Source organism: Manacus vitellinus, unplaced genomic scaffold (assembly GCF_001715985.3).
Source record: "Manacus vitellinus isolate BGI_N305 unplaced genomic scaffold, ASM171598v3 scaffold_5_pilon, whole genome shotgun sequence".
In the NCBI taxonomy this organism is placed as follows: domain Eukaryota; kingdom Metazoa; phylum Chordata; class Aves; order Passeriformes; family Pipridae; genus Manacus; species Manacus vitellinus.
The window spans coordinates 6,603,162-6,625,655 of NW_021940682.1; the positions used below are offsets into that span (position 1 = coordinate 6,603,162).

General features: G+C 40.4%; 1 protein-coding gene across 1 annotated transcript in view; it reads left to right on the plus strand.

The window, feature by feature from the left end:
* Positions 1–3,684: 3,684 nt before the first annotated feature.
* KDM5A (lysine demethylase 5A) overlaps positions 3,685–22,494 on the plus strand; it is a gene marked incomplete at its 5' end in the record, with an annotated part of 48,110 nt that continues 29,300 nt past the window's right edge. Inside the window, 10 exon segments of the mRNA XM_029963449.1 lie at positions 3,685–3,771; positions 4,822–4,944; positions 7,100–7,270; positions 7,751–7,885; positions 13,047–13,152; positions 13,690–13,778; positions 16,381–16,539; positions 18,901–19,020; positions 20,157–20,315; positions 21,905–22,086. Coding sequence (XP_029819309.1) covers positions 3,685–3,771; positions 4,822–4,944; positions 7,100–7,270; positions 7,751–7,885; positions 13,047–13,152; positions 13,690–13,778; positions 16,381–16,539; positions 18,901–19,020; positions 20,157–20,315; positions 21,905–22,086 — 1,331 coding nt within the window.

The window sequence follows — 22,494 nt, forward strand, 5'->3', positions numbered from 1 at the left end:
CCCCTTGGGTTATTTGGGATATTTAGCTTTTTGCTGTTAGGAAATCCTGCACAATTCCCAGCAATGCCTTCCAGAGCCCTCCACTAACCCAAACATGTTAACACAAAGCTGAAACAACTTTGAAGAGTCAGTGTCAGTCTACAAGAAAATCAGCAAAAGAGTGGTTCTCAAAACAAAGCTTTTGAGCATGGAGATTTTTCCCTCTGGTATTCCTGGCTAAATCATTGCTTACCTTCAAACTGAGAACGTTATTGATTCTGCTGATGGGAATAGAATACACGTGTATTTCCTCAAAGGACTCTGGTACAGCTCATCAGGAGAGAGACACAACCAAACAATAATAGAAACAAAATGGAAGGAGTTCATAGGTAAATGTATTGGGTCTGAAGCAGATCTTGTAAGCCTCATGGCGGGAAGGGGGGGGGGAGGAAATTAACTTTTTGTGAGCCTGAAATAGAACACTAGGACCAAGGTCTGAATAATCAGAAGAGAATAAATATTCACAGAGAATAAAGTGAAATGTGGCATTTGGTGAACACCGAAGGCAGGGTTCTGGTTAAAAAGAAAAAACAACAACATACAATTTATTTTGAAATACTATGTTGCGATGCATAGGCAAAAGATACTTAATGAGTCCCAAGAGGTACTTAACAGGTCCTAAATTGTGATTACTTGACTTAGGAAATAAAACATGGCATCAGGGGAGATCAGCAGAGTATCCATCCATAGCACAGAGGTTGGGGGGTGATGGTGGCGTACTGGGCCCAACCTGAAGTTCAGCCTGGAGGAGATGGAGGGGAGATCTCATCACAGTACAAAACTTCCTTGTGAGGGGAAGAGGAGGGGCAGGCACTGATCTCTTCTCTGTGGTGACCAGGGACAGGACCCGAGGGAATGGCCTGTAGTCGTGTTAGGGGAGGTTTAGGTTGGATATCAGGAAAAGGTTCTTCCCCCAGAGGGTGGTTGGGCACTGAACAGGCTCCCCAGGGAAGTGATCACAGCGCCAAGGCTGTCAGAGTTCAAGGAGCGTTTGAACAACGCTCTCAGGCACATGGTGGGATTGTTGGGGATGTTCCTGTGCAGGGACAGGAGCTCGACTGAACAGTCCCTGCGGGTCTCCTCCAGCTCAGGAGGGTCCCGCGGTCACGGACAGACGGACGGACCCTCCCACTCCCGGGGGCGGGGCCTATGGAAGGGCGGGCCCTATGAGGGGGCGTGGCCTGTCTGTGGGCGTGGCCTGACGTCCGGCCCAGACAATGGGCGACGCGGCCGCTCCGCACCGGAACTAAATGGCTCGGGTTTCCTCGCACATTCCTCCGCGGCGGAAGTGGCGCCGGCCCCGCCCTCCCGCTCCCCGGCGCCTTCTTGCCCTGCGCGGTACCCTGAGGAGTGCTGGGCGGGGCGTGTGCGCGCAGGACCGCCGGAGGGGGATCCCCGGGGCGTGGGGCGGCGGGAGGTCCCTCGCCAGCAGAGGGGTAGGTGGGGGACTACTTTTCGGATCGGAAGGCAACGCGCGTTTGCAGTTCGGGGAGGGCTAAAGAGGCTCGTCACTTTCCGGCGGGCCGGACGGAGGCGGAGTGGGGCTCGGGCGGGGAGAGCGGCCCGGGCCGGGACAGCGACCGCCCACCGTCACCTCGGCACCGCCGCTCGTCCGCTGCGCCGGCGGATGCGCCTCGGCCCCCGGTCTGGCCCTGAGCGCCCCACCCGCCCCGCTCCGCCCTGCGCTCCCGCGCGCCGGCGCCCCCCTCCCCGCTGCGGCCATGGCGGGGGGCGGTGGGTCGCGCTACGCCGGCCGAGTTCGTGCCGCCGCCCGAGTGCCCCGTGTTCGAGCCCAGTTGCGGAGGAAGTTCACGACCCGCTTGGCTTCATCGGCCGCATCGCGGACCTGGCCGAAAAACGGCATCTTGCAAGATCCGGCCCCCAAGGTACCGCGCCCGGGCTCCCGGGGGCTGAGCGCGGCTCGAGAGCCCGCGGGCGGGGTGAGGGCCGGGCAGCGCCTTTCTCCCACCCCCGGGTCGCCCGGGGTACCGTGTGTCCCTTCCGACAGGCCGCGGTGCCCCTGCCGGGGGCACCGAGAGACCTGTGGAGTCTCTGACCTCGGAGCGGGGTGTTTGGAGGTTCCTCTGCGGAAGGCGAGAAGCGAACAGTGCGGGAGCGTGTCCGGGACTTCACGGTCTTGTCGCTTCAATAAAAAACCCCCGCCATCCGACTTGTGAAAGCTGCGAGGGCTTCGTGGGTGAAATCGGGCGTTTGCTCCGGGAGGGGAGGAGAGAGAAAAGAGGGCGTTTGTTTTTAACGGGTTGCTGTTTATAAGCATAGTCTGTCAACTCTTAAGAGGAGCGCGGCCTGTTTGTGCAGGGGAATTATGTTTATTCGAGGCCGTTTGGGAGGCAGAAGCTTGATCGCTCCGATGGTTCGGTCGTTACTTCATGATCACTTGCCCAGTGACCTGGGAAAACCATCTCGAGAAGGCAGTTAGATCCCTAAATTATTAAAGTACGAATGGACTTTAAATGTAGCAGTTAAGTAAGAGGCTTGAAAACACCGAGAGAAGTAAAAACCTGAAAAGAAAGCATGAACCGAGATACGGGGTTTGCCGATTGGATTTCATGATCCCTCTCCCGGCCTGTTTTGGTTCCCGGAATCTGTTTAGTTGGTTTAATGGCACGGTGAAAACTTGACCTCCGCGGGGCTGCCCTTTCTAAAATAAGCAGAATGGCTCAGGTTGAGAGGCCACAAGAAACCGATCCAGGTCTTGTTCATTGAGAATAACGAGAACTTTCCTGACCGTGGAATGTGTTTGTGTTTCTCCACGATTGCCGAGCTGTTTGCACTGCAGGGTTTCACGGGATGCACGAGTTGATTTGCAGCCTGCAAGAAGGACTGAATCAGACACTTCACGCTAACCTTACTGATTTGTTGCTCTTTTCCATTATTGGAAGCTGTAAATATTTTACAGTTGGACTTGAGGCATTTATGTGCTGCAGCAGGGCAAATAATGAATATTTAGTGTGGCTTGTCCACTTGGAATGGGGTGTCCTTGCTCTCTTACATTTGCTGCCAGGTAGATAATATACTGTAACTGAAGATTTTGTTTTAAAAGAAGTGCTAAAAAACTGAATGACTTGTTTTGATGTTGTAACACAGTTGTGGGAGATAGGGCTGGGAGGCACTTGTGGTTGAACCGACGGCTGGTGGTGCTGAGAAGGTCATTGTTTAAGGCTCCATTTTTGTTAAAGAGCTGGGCTCCTGACTGGTGGTCTTATCTTTATACATGAAAACGTTAGATGTGTTATAATGTGCTTTATTTAGTCTTTGTTGCTGTTGACAGTGAGAATTTTTCAGTGTGCAAGATATGTGGAACTTTTTTTAGAGTAACTAACCAGCAAGCTACAGGGTGTACCACTGATTTAAATTTAGCATGAAGCAATGCATGCTGAAATGTTTTAAACCTTATTTTCTTTTACATTTTTACTTCTGTGAGGATCTTTTCCTCTAACTAAAATATAGTGGGAGGAACGTTATTGTATAAGCACAAGAATGTCTTAAAATTGGAAAATGATATCACCAGTACTGAGAAACTCATTTACTGTTGGAAGCCTGTTTACTCAGACATTATTGGGGTCTGCTGGTTTTGTGCATTTTTTTGAAAAGTTTCTGGAAGCAATAAAATGTCTTTCTGTCTCTGTTTAGGACTGGCAGCCTCCATTTGCATGTGAAGTACAAAGTTTTCGTTTCACTCCGAGAATTCAGCGCCTGAATGAACTGGAGGTGAGCTTTCCCACTGTTGATATAATTTTGTGTTTGCACTGAAAGCAGGAGGTCTCCCTGCTTGAGATTTGCATCTTGGCAGGTTTCTGGATGGGGGATACTTTAGAAACCCGTAGACCACATCAATGTTTATACTTGGCAGTGGCAGAGTTCATATAAAATAACTCTCCATGGCTTTGAGAAAAGTCTGTTCTTTATTTTATTACCCAAAATAACCACAAGAGCTTTTCACATTCAACTGGAAATGTCTAAAATGAATTCCAAATACCATGTGTGTAGTAAGAGCAGCCAGTGTCTAGCCTTCAGAGCTCCACAGGCAAGGATTTTTTTTCTCTTGAAATATTTACTGCTGTTCTGAAGCCTCTGGTTACCTCATACTATCTTGATAATGCCTTTTAAGCCTTAAAATGAACTGAATTTTTTTATGGCCTTATTATAGTTGGTTAATTTTATGATTTAGGAATCTATGTGAGCTTTCTTGAAAGCAGCATGAGTTCCATTCTGGCCTGGTTTTTGCTTTTCTCTACAACACTTCTCAAAGCCCTGCTCTGTTCACGTGCCAAAACGTCGTGTATCGTTTGGCTTGTAAATGGGTCTCCTTATGGAAAGTGATTTGAGTACTCCTAAAATACTCAGGGGAGGAGGCCCCTCTGCATGGTTGAGGCATATATAAAAACTGTTTGTAACTCTCCCCCTCCCCACCAATGTATATTTTAATAATTGCTCTTGTGTTTCTCTCTGGAATGCTGGGTTTTTTCATAAGTTTGTGTTTTGGTTTCAAACCAAGAAACTATTAGGTAGGAGTTTGGTTTATAGGATCTTAAATGCAGAGAGAAAAACATATACAATTTTCTGTTTGTAAGGACTTTATTTTTATTAGTGTTTCTATTTTTAGGATTTTTTTAACATGGCTGAGAAATACCTCCCTTGCCAAGTTGCATGTTGAAAATGAGAACGTTATAAAAACTTACCTTGTTTTCTCTCAGGACTGTAAGGTTTTGTCACATTTGTTTTGGGACATGCATGATTGTCTGCTTTTGTTGATTGCAGGCAATGACAAGAGTGAAGCTGGACTTCTTGGATCAGTTAGCAAAATTCTGGGAACTTCAAGGATCCAATTTAAAAATCCCTGTGGTTGAGAGAAAGATACTGGATCTCTATGGTCTGAGCAAGGTAAGTATTTGTAGGCCTTAGTCAGGCAGGGACTTGGTTTTTCATTCAAGCTCAAGAAGCCAACTAACAGGGAGGGCTTGTTTTACTGCACTCCCATTAATGTGGAGATTAAATAAGTGGGGAAAAGACCACAGTGAAGCAACATTTGTAATTTGAATGGTTGTGGCAGACATGTCATAGCATAGTTAAATGAGTTGCCTTTGGTTGGGTTCTATACAGCAGGTATTCATTACCTTCTGTAGCTTGAATATCCTGGTGTCAGCTGGCCACTTGCTTTTTAGTTCTCCTTTTTCACATGTGGTGGAGCTGCAGGAGTTTGAGGTGTTCTTTGGGGAAAGCAGCACTGTGCTTGTGTGCAGTTCAGCTCTGAACTAGCAATTCTGTAGTTAATTGTTGTACTTGCTCCCTCCTCTCTTCCAGCAGAGGTTTTTATAAACGTGCATCTTTGAGAATTTATAATGTCAGCTTCAGGAATAATTAGTTTAATTTTAAAAAGAAACTTGGCTTAAGGCTGACTAGAAATCTATTCTGCTGTAGTTCTATTTGGTGTGTTGTCTTTCAACACAAATGAATTGTTGGAATTTGCTTTTGCACTGGCAAAATATATGTATCATTATAAACTTAGCTGCTAAGGATGGCTTGTTAATATACATAGGTAGATTTCTTCTTACAGGGTAAAGACTGAAGTTCTGGTAGTTCTAGTGCTTCTAGGTTAGAGCATCAGTTTCCATTCCCCATCAAGATTCCTTTCTCACAGGTAAGTAAAAATGTAAAGATCTGAATAGGTTTTATTTTTAAAGAAAAAGAAGTCAAGTACTTTGGAAAGTCTGGAAGTGCCGATAAAGTGCAGAGAAAAGCTGATAAAACGCCTTTCAGTGTTGTTTTTTTTTTTCTTTTTGTGTCTGTGGTGGTTTACTGGGATATGCAAAGTATCAGGGGTGCTGGCGAATATCTGGGTCACTGTTATGAGCTGGAACATTTTAGTTGGCTGCAGATTTGCAGGTCTAAGCTCATATAGTTCGTTAATGGCTTCTGTAGCCGTTGTTCTTGTATAGATAATTTTGGAAAACAAATTGTAATGGAAATTTTGAAGATAAGTTGAAATTTAGGACTGGCTTCATTTTAAAATGCTTTTCAGAAACTTTTCTGTAAATATGAGGAAAAATAATGATCAGTAATATTAGTGTTTTATTTAACTATGATTAAAGGAAGAACTAAAATTAACAAATTTGCTTGTCACTGTCACAGTTAGACTTCTGGATTTACCTCAACCTCAAAACCAAACAAAGAATTTCACTCCAGTAACAAAATGTTTTTGCATTGAGGTTTTTAACAGTCTGTGAAACATTAAGCATGAAATTTGGTCCTTGTGGTCCTTGTATAAAGAAATGCAATGCAAAACTACATTGCTGCAGAAATGGTACTAGTCCTGCAATAATATAAATGAAATTGGTGTTTTTAGCTACTTGGCACTGAAACTTTAAAAGGAATGGAGGCAGTAGAAATGCTGCCAGTGTTTCTGGGGAAGCAACTCATATGCTGTTATGATCATTACATGGAGGCAAATGGTCTTGTTTTTTATATGTAAGCAGTAATAGTTCTGTATATGAATTACTGGTCTCAAACCAGTGTAAAAACTGGACTGAGTTAATTGGAAGGTAAATTCCCTTTTTCCTCTTTTTATAGTAGTCTCTCTTCCATTCAGGGTTTTGTGGGAGTTTCTCTAACTCTGAAGTTCTGAACTCCAACACTCCCTTCTGCCTGGGGTCTGTTAGAATAGGCTTTACTTCTGGGCAGGCTTGTGTTTTGCATCAGAGTACGAGTCTGGTGAGAGTTAACTTTTCAGTTTGTTCTGATGGTAGGGTTTGTATTTTTTCCAACACATCATAAATCTTAACTGTTGGACTCCTCCTGTCTAGGACAGTATGCAATTTACATTTACTAGATACATTGTTACGTTAAATGCATGAAGTAATGAGTCTAAGGAAGTGATTAGTTATTAAAGTACTAGTCTTTTGGGAAACAAGAGCTAAGTCCAGGATTCTGTCACTTTTACATAGAACCTTTTAACATTTGGTTGGTTTAATTGATTCTTGATTTATGCAAGTTGGTGAGAGCAGCTCAAAACCCTTAACTTTTTATTTATGCATTTCAGATTGTTGCCAGCAAAGGAGGCTTTGAAGTAGTCACTAAAGAGAAGAAATGGTCTAAAGTGGCAAGTCGGCTTGGCTACCTTCCAGGGAAAGGCACAGGGTCCTTACTCAAGTCTCATTATGAACGGATCTTGTATCCCTATGAGCTCTTCCAGTCTGGAGTCAGCCTTATGGTGAGATGCTTGTCTTTCACTATATGAAGAGGGGACCCAAACAATACAGAGAGTGCTGTGTTACTGCATTACTACATAGGGCCTGTGCTTTTAGAAGCTTCAGCTCTGCATACAAAGCTAGAACGACCCTCACACTCACCTGTGACAGAATAGTGCTAGAACTTATAATAATGTCACCTTGTGTAGTTATTGTTGGGTATTTCGTTATAGGATTGAAGTCAACTCTTATTGGGAAGGAAAACAAGGCAAAAGATATGATTAATTGCAAAGATCTCTTTTTCTCTTGATAAGTTGGTAGTTGAGATTGGGTTTCTGTGTATGAAGGGTGTGTGGATTAATTGGCTTCTTGTCCACACGGTGTGTGTAATGCTGTGTGACTTCACTTGTCCTGTTTCTTAGCAAACAGAATGATTCACAGGCTGTGGAATGACTGGCACTGCCTGACCAATCATCACGGTGTCCTGTGCTCTGATCCCCTAGGGCATCCAAAAGCCTAACTTGGATCTTAAGGAAAAGGTGGAGGCTGAGGACCTCAGCTCAGATGCCCAGGCTTCCCCAAAGCAGGCTTCAAGAATGAATGTTGTGCTGAAGAGAACCAGGCGTGTCAAATCCCAGGTACCTGTTAACCCACTCATACAGAGACCAGTGCAGCAGCCTTTGGCTGTGGGAGCCTGCTCAAAAGCACCACCAGGAAGCAGCCTCCATCTAAATAAAATCCAGAGAAGGTTGTCTTTCTGAGACCTGGTTTGATGTGGTAAATGCACTGTTTATATCAAAACTTCTAAAAGCTGCTTTTTGTTTATTGATGAGAGGCTTAAGTACCTTGGTAATGAATACTTCTGTAAACACTAAACAGATAGAAAACTGTTTGTTAATTATGTTAAAGCTTTTGCTTGTGCAAAGTTCTAAAAGTTTTTTAAAACCTTTTCAAATATGCCCCTTAGTGACACAAATATGTGTAGGTAAGTCTTTGTGGAATTGCACGTGGGACTATCTCAAGCTGGGCAGACTGTTTCTCTGAAGAAGTAAAACAAGTATGTGAGGAGATGATCAGTGATGGCTGGAACTGTATAGGATTTCTATAGTTTTGCTGCTGAAAAACAAAACTTTTTTTCTTCTGAATTACTGGTGTTATAGGAACCTCTGGTATTCTACCAGGTGATATTATATCCTGGGAGTACCCCGCAGTAAATATCAATTCAGACTGAATCACCACTATTTTAAATGCTGTCTCATTAGAAACAACTGTGGGGTTTTGTCCTGATGGCTCTATTGCACTGTTTAAAGCAGGCCTTCACCTTTGATATCCATTGCAAGCAGCATCCTAAGGCTCTTCACATGAAATCCGGTGGCTCCCTGCTGGCTCATCAGCAGAGCGTGGGCGAAAGCTGGATTTATATGCAACCAACTTCCTACTTGCTTCACGCCGTTCTAGACTTAGTTTTAGCACCACCAAATTTTTTCAAATGCTCTTAAACTGCCTTTTTTCAAATGCATCTTTCTTGTCACTGATATACTTGAGTATCCCTTATAAAGTTTCACGTTTCTTTGATGTCATGGTTGATTTAGGCTGAATTGTCGTTTTTTTAGTCTCTTTTCTTAGCTGACTTGATGTAATTTATCGTAGCCACATAACAAGGTATCACATAAGTGGTCTCAGGCTGTGATCTTACCAGATTTCTCAAATAAAGCATTGGTGGTGAGCTGTCCAGAAAAACTGAGAACACTGAATGAACTGTGGTCATTCACTATGTGGAATTCTTTTTAGGATTTTACTGAACCTTACAGGAAAATACCAGTATGACCTTCTCCTCATACATGGTGTAAGAAGCATCACTATGGTATTAAGATCTTGGGTGATCTTTTCTCCTACTGATTTCAACAGAATAATGGTACTCCTCATTTCCCCTTGTTGGAAAAATGATTCTGTGGTGGTCCTGGCACTGTGTAGCTGCTTCATTTTGTTTAAAGGGACTGCATTTCAAAAATGAAAGATTATTTTGTTTGGATCATCTACAAAAAGTAAATATATATATATTTAAATGCCTTTTATTAGGCTTATAGCCAAGCTATCTTTTAACCATTATAGTTATTAAAATGGCTGAAACGACTTGTGTAATACAGGAAAAACTCAACCTACTTGCATAGCCAGGAGAATTAGTTTCTGGCTGTGTTGGAAGCTGTGTGTAACTATCATAAGTCATCTCTGGAACAGCATTTAGAGACAGATTTTTTTTTTCCTCAGTAACCCTAAATGGTAGAGGGTAAATATCAGAGAACATGGAGAAATCGTTCCAGATGTCAGTGCACCCCCTTAGTGTAGACAGGACGCTGTTTGCTGTTTGAACTGCAGACCTGGAATTGTACCAGGGGTTGTCTAAATAGTCTTCAGAGAACAGGTAATATGCAAGTAATGTAAAGACTGCTAAATAAATGTCATTCTGCTCTAGCTGAAACATCTGAATGATTTGTGTGTAGTGTGCCAAGTAGTCCAATGCCTGGGTAGTGAGCATGGATAGCTCCACAGGCCCCTGCATCCCTGTAGATCTTTTTCAAGTGCTAAAAGTACTTTCCAAAAATCCTCTGCATCTTCTTGAAGATAACTTGCCTAAGAATAAATAAGAAAGCATAAAGATAGTAATGAGAAATTACTTAAATAAACATCCTCAGCAGTAGAAGAGGGTGTCAGACTTAAAAAAAAAAAACAACAAATTTCAGGGTTTTTGGAAAATGTGAAAAATGAAAGAAAACAGGGAATGGGTATTCTGTGGATAGGGTGGGTTGAGAATCTGAACACCACAATCCAATGTCAGTTGAAAACTTTGTGTCTGAATAGGAAAAGAATAATTCAATGATAAGAGATTCTGTTCAGAAAATAAACTGAATGCTTTATTCTCTTTCTCTTTCCTGTGAAGAAAGCTTTGACAAATAAAAATTGGAGAAGGGCAACCGAGTTCCTGAGGGCTTGTGAAGAAAAAAAGTAGGATTAATTCAGATTAGGAAAAGAGAACATCCTTAAGGAAAGATTAAAATTAAGAGAGTACTTTCTTAAAAAAAAGTAGTGTATCTTCATAGATGATCTGCTAGGGTGTATTTTAACTGACAAGGGATTTGTCTGATGAGGTTACGTCATGGTGATTTCTGGTGAAGAAATGCAGTACTGGAACAAAAAGTGCTGTCTTTTTGAAGGATGTTAACTTAATGTCCAGAGGATTTTCTTAACTTAAGACCAATTCTGTACAGTATATCTGCTTTCAGGTTTCTCTTAGAAGAAGTTTGGTTGATTAGAGAATAACATAATAAAATAATAAAATAAGCTTCAATTTTTTTAGTTTGAAATATTTCCATCCATGGGAATAGCTGTGAAACAAAATAGTGAAACAAAAGAGCTCTGAGATAGGCTGACAAAATGCCCCAAACATGTAAATATTTTGGTTCTTGGTTGTAACGATTGTGTTCTTGCACATTGGGGGTGGAGGAGCGGGGATTCAAATGTTTCAAAGTTAATGGGGGTGGGACAGTGGAAAAAGACAGTGTGTGTGAATCCAGTGTAACTGGATCATGTTATTAGGATTGGCCTATATACAAGGAAAGCCCTTGAGTTGTACTTTCAGTTGAGAAGGTGAAAGAAACAAAATTATATCTGTATTCTTCAGCACAAAGAGGAGATGAGAATAGAATCACAGTTTAATCAAGTTCATTTCACTGATGTGGAGAACATATAATGCAAAAGTGAGGTTGTGTTGTTAGCAGTGAGAAGATGGCAAGGAATGCACCACTGCTACTTCCATGTGCTCACAGTTTTGACTTGGTTTTTTTACAATCTTAAAGGACACCAGTGAAAAACTACTCAGTGGGGCTTCTGAATACTTTTGGTATTCACACCTTAAACTATCAATATCCTGGCAGTGTTCATGAGGTTACGTAGGAATCTGGATTTTTAAAAAACATTTCCTTTTCAAAAAGCAAACTTTTTTATTTCAAAACTGTAGCTTTTTCTACCTGAGCAGGAATGGATTTCATCCACCTAGGTTTAGTGGAATCCCAGCAAATGTGGGCAATGGAGTTATGAAAATATATTCAGGGAATGCATTTTTAAACGAAGAGATGTTACTGCATTGTTAATGATTTATTTTTAGTAAATATGGTAATAAAATTATTTTTCATGTGTCATTGAGAAAACTATCTTAGGTCAGAATAGCAGAAGTCCTGGAGATTGTTCATAAATGCTGGTGAAATGATGGCTATGCTGAAAAATATGATGTAGTTTGATTCTGTAAGGTTCTATTAGTTGAGAGAATGGTTGAGTTAATGAATTTCAGATGGAAAATGAGGGACTGGGAAGTCTCCAGGTGTGTTTCCTTATGGCTTATTATCCAAAAAGTGAGGAGTTGATGAGGAAAAATTTTCCAGTTAGCACGCAGGTTCACAGTGGGCTTACAAAGTTGGTAACATATATCTACAGCGAAAATAATTTAATAGCAACATATAAGTGTTCAAAATTAGAATATCAGCAATAATTAGTTTGGAAAGATGCCCGTTAGCACACTGCATACACAGTTCAGTGGCAACAGGGACTTTAAATATCACAAAAAATTCCGTAGAGTAATAATGCCTAGGAAACGAAATCTCTTCGAATGTCTTCTGGAAGCAAGGAAAACAACCCATTTAGGCTGGATAAATGGAAATCATCTTTCTTTTTTTCATCTTTATTGCAAATGTATTTAAACTTATTTTAAACTCTTTTTGGAAGAGTTGTTTTTATTTGTTGATTAAAAGCTGTGAAAGCCTATCACCCTGAGGGACATGTATGACATATCAGGCCATAATTTGGAAAAATAACAGATGAGGTATCATCAGGAAGTTACTTGAATAATAACCTTTTGAAAATGAGGTACCCACCTTCAAAACTGATAGATTTGCTGATGTCTTTTAAGATCAGTGAATTTCTGGAAGAAGATTTTAAACAGGGACAGTTTAGTGGCCTTCTATGTCAGGTCAGAAAGGGTTTTCAAAGTATAAGGAGGCAACATAAAGAAGAATTCCAAGGTGATTGCACTGCAGATGACAGCAGGATATATTCTTCTTTTTGTTCTTTTTATTGTTATGTTAGCAGCAGTGATGTGGGAAAATGAGGCAGTTCAGTAATGGGAAACAGGAAGAAGTTCAGTTGAACAGAACAGTTCAGGAAACAACACTGGCAGGGGCATGGAGTTGTCACCAAATGGATCTTTTCAGCTCAAATTTCGAGTTTGCAACCTGAGTAGCTGCGATCTGAGTTGTACTCATAACATTTCATCACAAATAAACCCAGGAGCAGCCAAGCTCAAGGAAGTTGGTTGGAACTCATTAGTGTCCTGTGGATGTTTCTACTCAAGGAAGCAGATAATAAAATCCTGTTGAAACAGTGTATGTGTTAAAATCCAGGCACTCGGCTGAATCATTGTGATTTTGGAAAATGTTGCTGTGGCATTCTTATTTTTTTGCTAAATGTCCAACCTGGTTCTTTTACTTGCTGTATAGGAGACTTTCTGTAGTTGGTCTGTAATACTAGATGCGAAATAATTTGGAAATTTGAGGCAAAACTGCTGTCTTTTATTCCATTTGCATATGTTCATTTGCTTTAGGAACAGAAAATCATGTCTTTTCATGCCTCTTGTTTCCTTTCTTTTGATGAGCAGATGTTGTGGGAGAGTGGAATATAAACAAATTATGAAGAAACCTGGAGGGGAAATATTGGTGGTTTGTGCTGATGTGGTCTTGTTTTTATTTTTAGGCAGAGGGAGGAGAAGTGAGTAGAAACACTGAACTAAAAAAGCTGCAGATCTTTGGAGCTGGACCCAAGATGATGGGGCTGACATTGGGAGCAAAGGATAAAGAGGGTAATTAAATCTTGGGCTCTTTGCTTTGTAGTGAGACTGTTAAATCTTTCTGAATGTCTCTAGAGGCAGCATTAAGAGGTAAGCAAATCAAAACTTGAAAGAGAAAGCTGAGTGTTCTAGGGTTTCATTCATGAGAAAGATTTACAGGGTGCTTCATATAACTTGGCAGAGTTTCAACTCTTTATGTATTACATAGTAACAATAACAATTAAGCAGCTATTCCGTGAACTGAGTGACTGGAAGGGAAAACAGGATTTGACAATACTGAAACTGATCCTGCCAGCTAAAATTGCACAAATTATGAGTGTAATTCACTCTGTTTCATGAGGCAATTGAGATCACCTGTGAGGATAAGCAAAATATGGTTTTCCTAATCCCTGCTGATTTTGGGTGGGGCAGGTAAAACACAACAATTTTGCCTTCTTTGGACTGTCAGGTAGTTTCTGAAGTGCAGAGTACCAGGCTATATATCTGTGGTGCTTCTGAAAGTTAAGTCTGTCTGGATGTGATATTAATAACATTTAACTTTATTTTAAGATGAGGTGACACGAAGACGCAAAGGAACCAGATCAGAAGCATTTGGAATGCAGATGAGGCAACGCAAAGGAACTCTTTCTGTCAACTTCGTAAGTTTGATTCCTCTGCGGTGATTTCTGATAAAAAGGACTTGGTTGATTTACTAAGATTATTTTTTTTCCCTGAAACAGCCCCCACCCCTCCAAATAGATGAATCAATGCACACTGCAGCAGATGATACTGTTATGGGAAGAGAGAAGAGTATTTTGAAAAATCATCTGTTCTTTAGGTTTTTGTTTTAATCTTTTTGTTGCAATGTGAAGCTTTTTGCTGTTCATACTTGCCCCATGCTTGAATGCCTTCAGTAGTTCATTTTCTGTTTGAGCTCCCCTTTGTAGAACAATCCTCTTCCTTAGAAGAAATTTTGAGGTGCTCCAGTACTTCAGGATTTTGTTTTTAGCAATTCCACCTTTTTTGTCTTTTCTGTTTTGAGTTTAAAATAGTCATTATACAAGTCTACTCGAGAGAAACCCCTAAGGAGAAAAATAAAATGTTCAGTGCTCTGATGTTTTGCCGTGGAAAAGCAGTGGATTGTTGTTCTTGATAGCTTTCATAGCACATGATTTTCTGCTTTTAAATTGTCATATTTAGCATGTGTACACAACCATGAAAGAAGATACAAGCATTTAATGTCTAAAGAATTAGTCTTCACTTACAGTTCAGCTGTTCTTTTTTTTCTTAGCCTGAGAACACTTACAAGAGCTTATTTTAAATTTCAACCATAGAAAGCCAAGGCAATCTAAGACTCTAGTAATCATATTTTTATGTTTGGAAATGCCTCCTGGGGTGGAAAAAGTGTGAGAGAAGTTGGATATTTAAAAACCTGGTCATTGTGCCATTGCAGCTAAGTCAGAATTTGTGCAACTTGATTTTTTTTTTTTTAATTGTGCTACTACTTCTGAGTATATCATGTTCTTAGGCCGTGTAAACATTGTGACAATTTTAAGTATGCTTCAATTTTAAAATATTTTGTCTAGACTCTTGGATTTTCTATGGAAAACTAGCATTTGTTTACTCTTTTAATTTACTTCTATTTGTAAGTGAAAATGAAAATACTGTAGCAACAGAACTGTTGTTTTGAAACTACGTTGGTGTAACTCTAATCTTTATGCAAGGGTGATGCATTTGCCTTATATAGCTGTGGTCTGAAAAATACTGTGGAGCAGGTTTGTTTATGCTTCTCCATAATTTATTTATCTTTTTGTAAAGTTCTAACTGTGAAATTGATTTTATTTACATGAATTGGTAACTGGGAGATAAAATACACCTCTTTATCCCCTCCTCTGCCCTTGATGCATATAGTTATATATCATCATAGTCTTACTCTGTTTTGTTACATGGCTAGGAGGCTTGTTTGTAAGTTATGCATAATCACAGATCTGCTTATTGTGAATATTTATTTTAGTGCAGTTTTTTTACTGACAAATCACCATTTATGCTAATATAGAGACTGTATATGTTAATAGGAATTTGGAGAAAAGAAGGTGGTGTCAGCGATAGGTAGCCAGTGAGTACTGTAGAAAAACCTCCTGCTAGGATCACCATTTTAATGCATTGTTAGTTTTGGGAAGAGAACCTGAAAATGTCTGCTAAGGTACCCTCCCTCCCTTCTCTATTCCTGCAATGAAAGCCACTGGTTTGGTGTTTTAGATAGACATGATATTCCATGAGGGTGAGTGCATGGATTTTTTTAAAAAGAGGAGAATAACATGCCTGCTAATAGAACTGCATTATTTTTTGAGATAGTTCTTTAAGAAACCTGAGCAGTCTTCTTAAGAAGTGTATTATTGCATTAGCTAGGACATTGCATGCTTAACTAGGCTGGTGTAACTAAAGATGGGGTTGACATCAAGTATTTAACACCACTGAACCTTGTCAGCTGAAAGGCACATGTGTTTCACATCTGGATGAAATTAAACCCTCCAGAAAAACAACCCCACTACTTCTGGTGTTACTTGGAGCTGCGTGGAGGAAATATGCATGGCCTGAGTTGCCAGTGACTGGGGGGAGTAGTAGCAGAGTTTGGAGCAGGTATCATTCATGAAGTTCATGTTGTTAGTAGAAATTTATATGTAAAGTAATTTTTTAGCTGTGATAAGGTAAGACACAGTTTTTTTCATTCAGATTATGTTACAGTTTATATTTAATTAAAACCCTTTGGACAGTGCAGGAAGCAACAGCAAAGATAACTTGAAACCTGTTGATATGGTTTTCTCTCTGGTCCCAGTAATTACCTTGAACAGATACTTGTGAAAATTGTTTGCTATTGTATTGGGATTAATACTTCTCTCTTAACATTTGAAGTTTTTATCCTTTACTTTGGAGAAAATACGAAAGAAGTTGGTACCTTTACGTGCAGTTTCCTTCCCTTCCTCTTGGATTTTTAGATTGAAATCTGTACGTTTGTGGGTTTTGTTATCTCTTCTTTTTCATTGCAAAGATATCCCTGGACTGTTGCAAGCAATGACATAAATATTTCTGAAATGTTTTTTTTTTGAGATTTTCCTCAGCCATGCAGTTTGTAGGGATTTAGTTTGAATTGTTTTCCATGATAAGAGGCCTGAAGAGCCTTTGTTTAAGAAAGGCAGCTTCTAGATGAGAAACTTTTTGTAACTTCTTTTTTTTTTCTTCTTCCTTTGTTTTTCTCCACAGGTTGATCTCTATGTTTGCTTATTTTGTGGTAGAGGAAATAATGAGGACAAATTGCTCCTGTGTGATGGATGTGATGACAGCTATCACACTTTTTGCTTGATTCCTCCTCTACCTGATGTGCCCAAGGGTGACTGGAGGTGTCCAAAGTGCGTTGCTGAGGTACAGTTCAAGAACTACTCAAGCTTTGTGTGTACACCAGTGTACCTGGAAAGGTCAGAAGAGCAGTTCAGCTCAGTGCCAATCCATCTTTGTAGAGGATGTAGTTTGTTTTGGAATATTGTCAAGATGAGCCATGAATCTTGGTTGATGAGCCATAAGGAGAGAGAAACATTCCTTCTAGAGCTTGGGCATAACCTTTGTTTATTACGTGGCCATGTGACAGCTAAAACTTTGGCCTTGGTATGTTAAGAGCTAAAACTCAATTTGACAATGTGCTAGTGGGAAATTAGGGTGAGAAGTAGGGTTGTGGTGGGTGTTTCAGCATAATGATGAGACATTTTGTAAACTGAAGTAACCAAAGTATGCAATTTGGGCAAAAGGTAGCTTTGATTATTGGCAAGTCATGATAGCATTGTTCAAAATAGCTTGTAGCAGAAAGTGAAAGAACTAATTTAAAATTTTGTAGCTATATTTGGTTTAGACTGAAAAAGGAACTGTTAAGGCTCTGAAAGTGGAAGCTGGTTGAATTTCATAATACAGAAAAGAAAAGCTACCAAGTTCCAGGAGATGACTGATCAACAGCCTAAAGGCAGCAAACATCACTTGACTGGCTCAGTATTTGTCTTAAGCAAACAAATTTTGCAAGCTCAGAAAGTTGGTAGGTTCAGGATTCAGAGGAAGAAGGTTTGTGTCCCTAAATCTGTAATTTTGAGACTGGCTTTAACTTTTTTAGGCTGTGTTTTTTTCAGAGGGGGCAGTTGTGCACAGGTGTGTATGTGCCTGTATGCCCCCAGTCCCTCACACCCTTCTGTGTGGCTTCTGCTGTTTTCCTGATGGTGGTGAATGGATTGTTGTCCAGCCACGTGATGGGGTGGATCAGCTTGCTGCTCTCACCCAGAGATGAAGCTGTCAGATGAACTGAGGCAAATGCTGTTGTGAGAGAGGTGGAAATTCATAGTTACAGGGGAGGGAAAAGATACAGCTTTCCCTTTGGGCTGCTGCTCACAGAGTGGATTAAGCTGCTTGTTTATTGTTCTCTTAAGAGAGAGAGCAATAAAGAAGTACCAGCAAAGTGCAGCAATCTAATGTGGGGTTAATGTAGAGAATATAGTAGTAAATAGAGTGGCTGCAGTAAGTTAAAGAATGTGGAAACTCAGAAGAAACTTTGCCACTGCTGGTAAAAACAGGGATACACTGTTACCAAGGAAAAATGTGCATGTCCATACAAAACCCAGAAAGACCAGGTGCTGAGTAAGTTGTTACTAGCAAATGGTACACCAAATGCTTGAAAAATTCTGGAAATATATTGAAAGTAACAGGAAGAAGGGGAAAAAACATAGCTATGTTATATAATGGTGAGTAAACAAATAACATGTTTGAAGCGCTCAGTAGTGCTTTTTGCCTCAGTTTTTACTTTAGATGTTAATTGTGCACAGATGCTTAATGTAATTTTAACAGCAGGGTGCTGGAACAGAAGCTGGGAAGAATAGGGTAGGAGCTCTTTATATGTATTTAGGTCAACGTTGTGTGACAGTGTTCACAGATGTTGTAGATTCTCTGTTGCAGGCTCCTTTTAAGAACTACTTTGATACGTGTTGGGCATAGTGTAAGGATAGTTCCTCTTGGAAAAAAAAAAGAAACTAGTGATTGATTCCTTTCTAATCCTGTTTCTTTATGACTGAATAGCTGACAATCAGATAGTGATACATCATCTTTGTGTTCAAATATGTCCTGTGTATGTAGGAACACTGTGTCAGTTCCAAAAGAGCTGAGAAAGACACACTGGTAATGGGTGGGGAGAGTAGCTGAAATGCACACTTTTAGTATGAATGGGAATAGAACAGTGAAAGACTTGGAGGCTTTCTATCAGATGGGCTGTATCTGTTGCTTGCTATGTTGCACTGTTCTTATTTTCTTCTTCCTCTTTACTCCTATATATTTTCACAGTGCCAAATCTGTTGATGATTTGCTGACTTGATAAGACTGAAACACTACGGGGGGTTTGTTCCTGTGCTGTTATTCTGCGGGTGCTTGAATCCAGTGTGTCTAAGAAATGCCTTATGGCTGCCTAAACATCTTGTGCACAGTCTCTCTCTGTGGCTGGCAGTGGTAGATGAGGAAATGTAGTTTTGGACAGGAAAGCAGAAGTGTGTAGCACGGGGTTTACAGTGTTAGATTAGCTTCTGTGCCATAAATTCTGTGCTGTTTCCGTTGTGGTAGGACTTCCTCGGCTGAGGAAAGCACTCAGAAGTGGTAGCTTATTGTGTTTGGTAAGGACTCAGGCATTAGGGGTTTTTGCTAAAAATGTAACTGTGTCATAGTCTGCTGCAGGGAACAATATTTTTATGTTCTGTCTCCTAGGAATGCAACAAACCCCGTGAGGCCTTTGGATTTGAACAAGCTGTCAGGGAATATACTCTCCAGAGCTTTGGTGAAATGGCTGATAACTTCAAGTCTGATTATTTCAACATGCCAGTCCATGTGAGTTTCAACTTTTGTTGTGATTCCTTGTAAGGGAAAAAGAGAAGAGGTTTCAGCTGATCCTTGATTTTTGCTAAGGCATCTTAGCTTTGTTTGAAGAGGCACCATAAGCTTCAAACATGTAAACAAATGATTTAGCTTTCTGGCATCTGGTCTCATTTCAACTTCATTTCACCCTTTTCCTGTGATGGACAGACAGCTTTATTGCTTGTTAGGGTATACTGCATTGGTCATGCTCTAGTTTAAAGTTCTTGCCCTTTTTGATAAACTGAAGTAAGTATCTCGTTCTTGTTTGGCAAAGGGGTCTTTCTCCTGCCCTTTCTATGGCTTTTGTCTTGGTTTGGTTCATCCAGAGGATAAATCATTGTTTTCCTTACTATTACAGTCTTTTCTTGTAGTCAAGTCAATTGACTGTGTCTGATAATGACAGGGTTGGTTGCCTTTTTTTTTTTTTGTTCTACATTTCAGCAACATTTTTAAATGAAACATTTTAAAAGATTTTAATATCTTTAAAACTAGCATTTCTACCTTGGCACACTGCCACAATTCCACTGTCTTGTACTCTGCCTGCAGCACCAAGATCTTTCTCCTCTCATAGTTCTTTGGTAGCCTATGGGCATTCTTGATAAAGCCTCTACCTTTTAAGGACTCCTATTTATGATACAACTTTTGGACATGGAACAAAGCTTCATAAGTAAATGCATATAAGTAAGAATCATAATGAGCTGTATGACGATCAGACTTTGAACACAATTTTGTATCTGAATTTTCTTACTCTTATTTGGAAGTTCTGGTCATTATCCTCTGAAATAGTTAGGAATTTGCATGCTGTTCATTGTGTTTGCTGCTTGACTTCTGTTGACTGTCTCCTCTTCCCCTTCTTTTTTGCTGTACTTCTGGTGATTCCATCTCTCTTGTTTATTCCTTGCCTCATGCTGCAGTATCCTATTTCTGGAACATCGCAGGCGCTACAGAGGAATACAGACCAAACTATGGCTTTGAAGAGATGGAGGGGGCAGAGGCAGTGACCCTGGTGTTAGAAAATTCATGGAGAGTTAATAGTGATTTACTGCTTGAAAGATAATTTTTATGTTGGGTCTTGCATGCACATACCCAAACGTCTCTTCTGCTTTCAGATGGTTCCCACTGAGCTCGTAGAAAAAGAATTCTGGCGATTAGTGAGCAGCATAGAGGAAGATGTCATTGTGGAATATGGGGCTGACATCTCATCCAAGGACTTTGGAAGTGGCTTCCCCGTGAAGGATGGCCGACGAAAGCTGATGCCAGAGGAGGAGGTGAGGAACAGGATATGCAAACTGACTCCATTCTTTGCTCTGCATAAGATTTCACATTAAGAATTTAGGTCAGAAATCAGCATGGATTTTTTTCATGAAGAAATTGCTTAAGGCTTTTGCGTGTACTTAACATTCCCTTTGAGCAGGGCATTAGTCTGATAATTGAAGTTCTTTTACAGATCTGATTGCTGATAAATAAGCTCCTTTTCATGATTTAAGTCACACCTCTTTTCTGTCTCTTAATCTTAGCCGGCGAAGATGTGCAATTTGTTGCTGTATGTCTTGAGTATGAGGAGACTAATACTGTCTTTTTCTTTCTTGTTCCAAACCTTTTCATTATAGACTTAGCTACAGAAACATGATTCTATCATCCTTAGGAGGTTCTTAATGGGTAAAACTAATTTGATTTAGCTTGTTTCTCTGACTGCGCATACTTGTAAGAATGAAAAAATGTAGATACAGCATGTTATTATAGAAAATTTTGTAGAGAATATCTAGTAAGTACATTACCTATTTTCCCTCAGACCTTAGCGTAGCATATCAATTTTCTTGCTGCTTATATGCCTACATTCAGACAAAATGAGGGTAAAGGTGTGGTTTGCTGATTACACAGCCCCAAATCAATTTATACTGCTCACTGTAAGAGGTAATCCTGCTCACTGTTGTCTGCCACCCATACCTACACCCTCCTGTGTGTACCTTTGTTGGCTGTGCAGTGATTGTGCAGCTGCTGAGTGAGTCAGAACTGATTGTTGATCTGTTTGTATTCACTTAAAAATTTTTTTTAGCCAGATGACTTAAATCATCTGACTCACTGTGTTGCCTTTGTAGTGTCAGAGCAAAGGGAACAGCAGAAACGTGTGGCTGAGCTGAGGGTTTGACCAAGTCCTTTCGGCAGCTGTGGGATATGTCTAAAATGCCTGTGAATCTGTGCTTACAGCTCTTCTAAAGGTGGAAAGTAGACTGTGTTAAAGCACAGTAGTGAGCTTTTAAGGCTGTCTGAAGTATAATTTTTTGTACAAATCGTGTGTATTTGAAAGTAAAGGTGGGAGTGCTTAACGGGTGATGCTGTCTTCTCAAGAATGAATGAGCAGGAATTTCCTCCCTGGAGAAAACTTCCTAAAGGAATCTATAAAGTAGATCAACATAAACTGCAGTGAAGTAAAACAGATGTTAAAAAAGCTGAAATAATAACATAAGATTCACTGCATTGTTTACAATTTCAAGTTGTCCTACATTATTGAAGATTTCAGTCTGTAGTTCTGCTGGTGTTGCTGGTATTTCGTTCCACTATAAAAGCATGAAACCTGCAATCTTGAGATGGGGAGGAAAGCAAAGCTTGATCTAAAGAAGATGGGCCATGTATGTTGAATTACTAGGACTGGCCTTAAAATCTTAGTCTTATTATTTGATGATTAAGGTATTTAAGGAATTATTTCTAGTTTTGATGTTTCATTGTTGCAGGAAATATCCCACTGTCTACTAATAGAAATGGGTAGGCTGGTCTTTTCCTTTGTACTTTCCTTTTCTGTAGTTGGTGTCCTCATATTCTTTTGACTTTTTTCAAACTTTCTCCTTTTTTTGGCCAGGATTATGCGCTCTCTGGTTGGAACTTGAACAACATGCCAATTCTAGAACAATCAGTCCTTGCTCACATCAATGCAGATATCTCTGGCATGAAGGTACCTTGGCTGTACGTAGGGATGTGCTTCTCCTCATTTTGCTGGCACATTGAAGATCACTGGAGCTATTCCATCAACTACCTGCACTGGTATGGGCTGTCCTTCATTCATCTACCTTACACTGCCCTGTTTGCTTTAGGAAATTTGTAGCTCTATTTGAAAGTGCCTCTGCACATGATGACATTTTTAGATAAAAAACTACATGAGTGGTTCATATCGTTGGCTTTGGCTGATTAGAAGAAAATACAGATACTGTTTTAACCATATTAGCATTTTTCATTAACTGTTTAAATATTCTTATGTGGCCAACATTCCAGTGTCACTGTAAAATCATGCTTTATGGGGTCACATCTTTTCTAAGAAAGCTTTTCCTTTTGAACTGTGTTACAGTTCACTGTTTTATGATTTGAAGTTGAGATGTCTGTGCTGGAAACTGAGTCTGCTGTCCCATGGCTTTCAGAGGCATCAGAACTGACTCTTCAGCAGCAGAAATACTC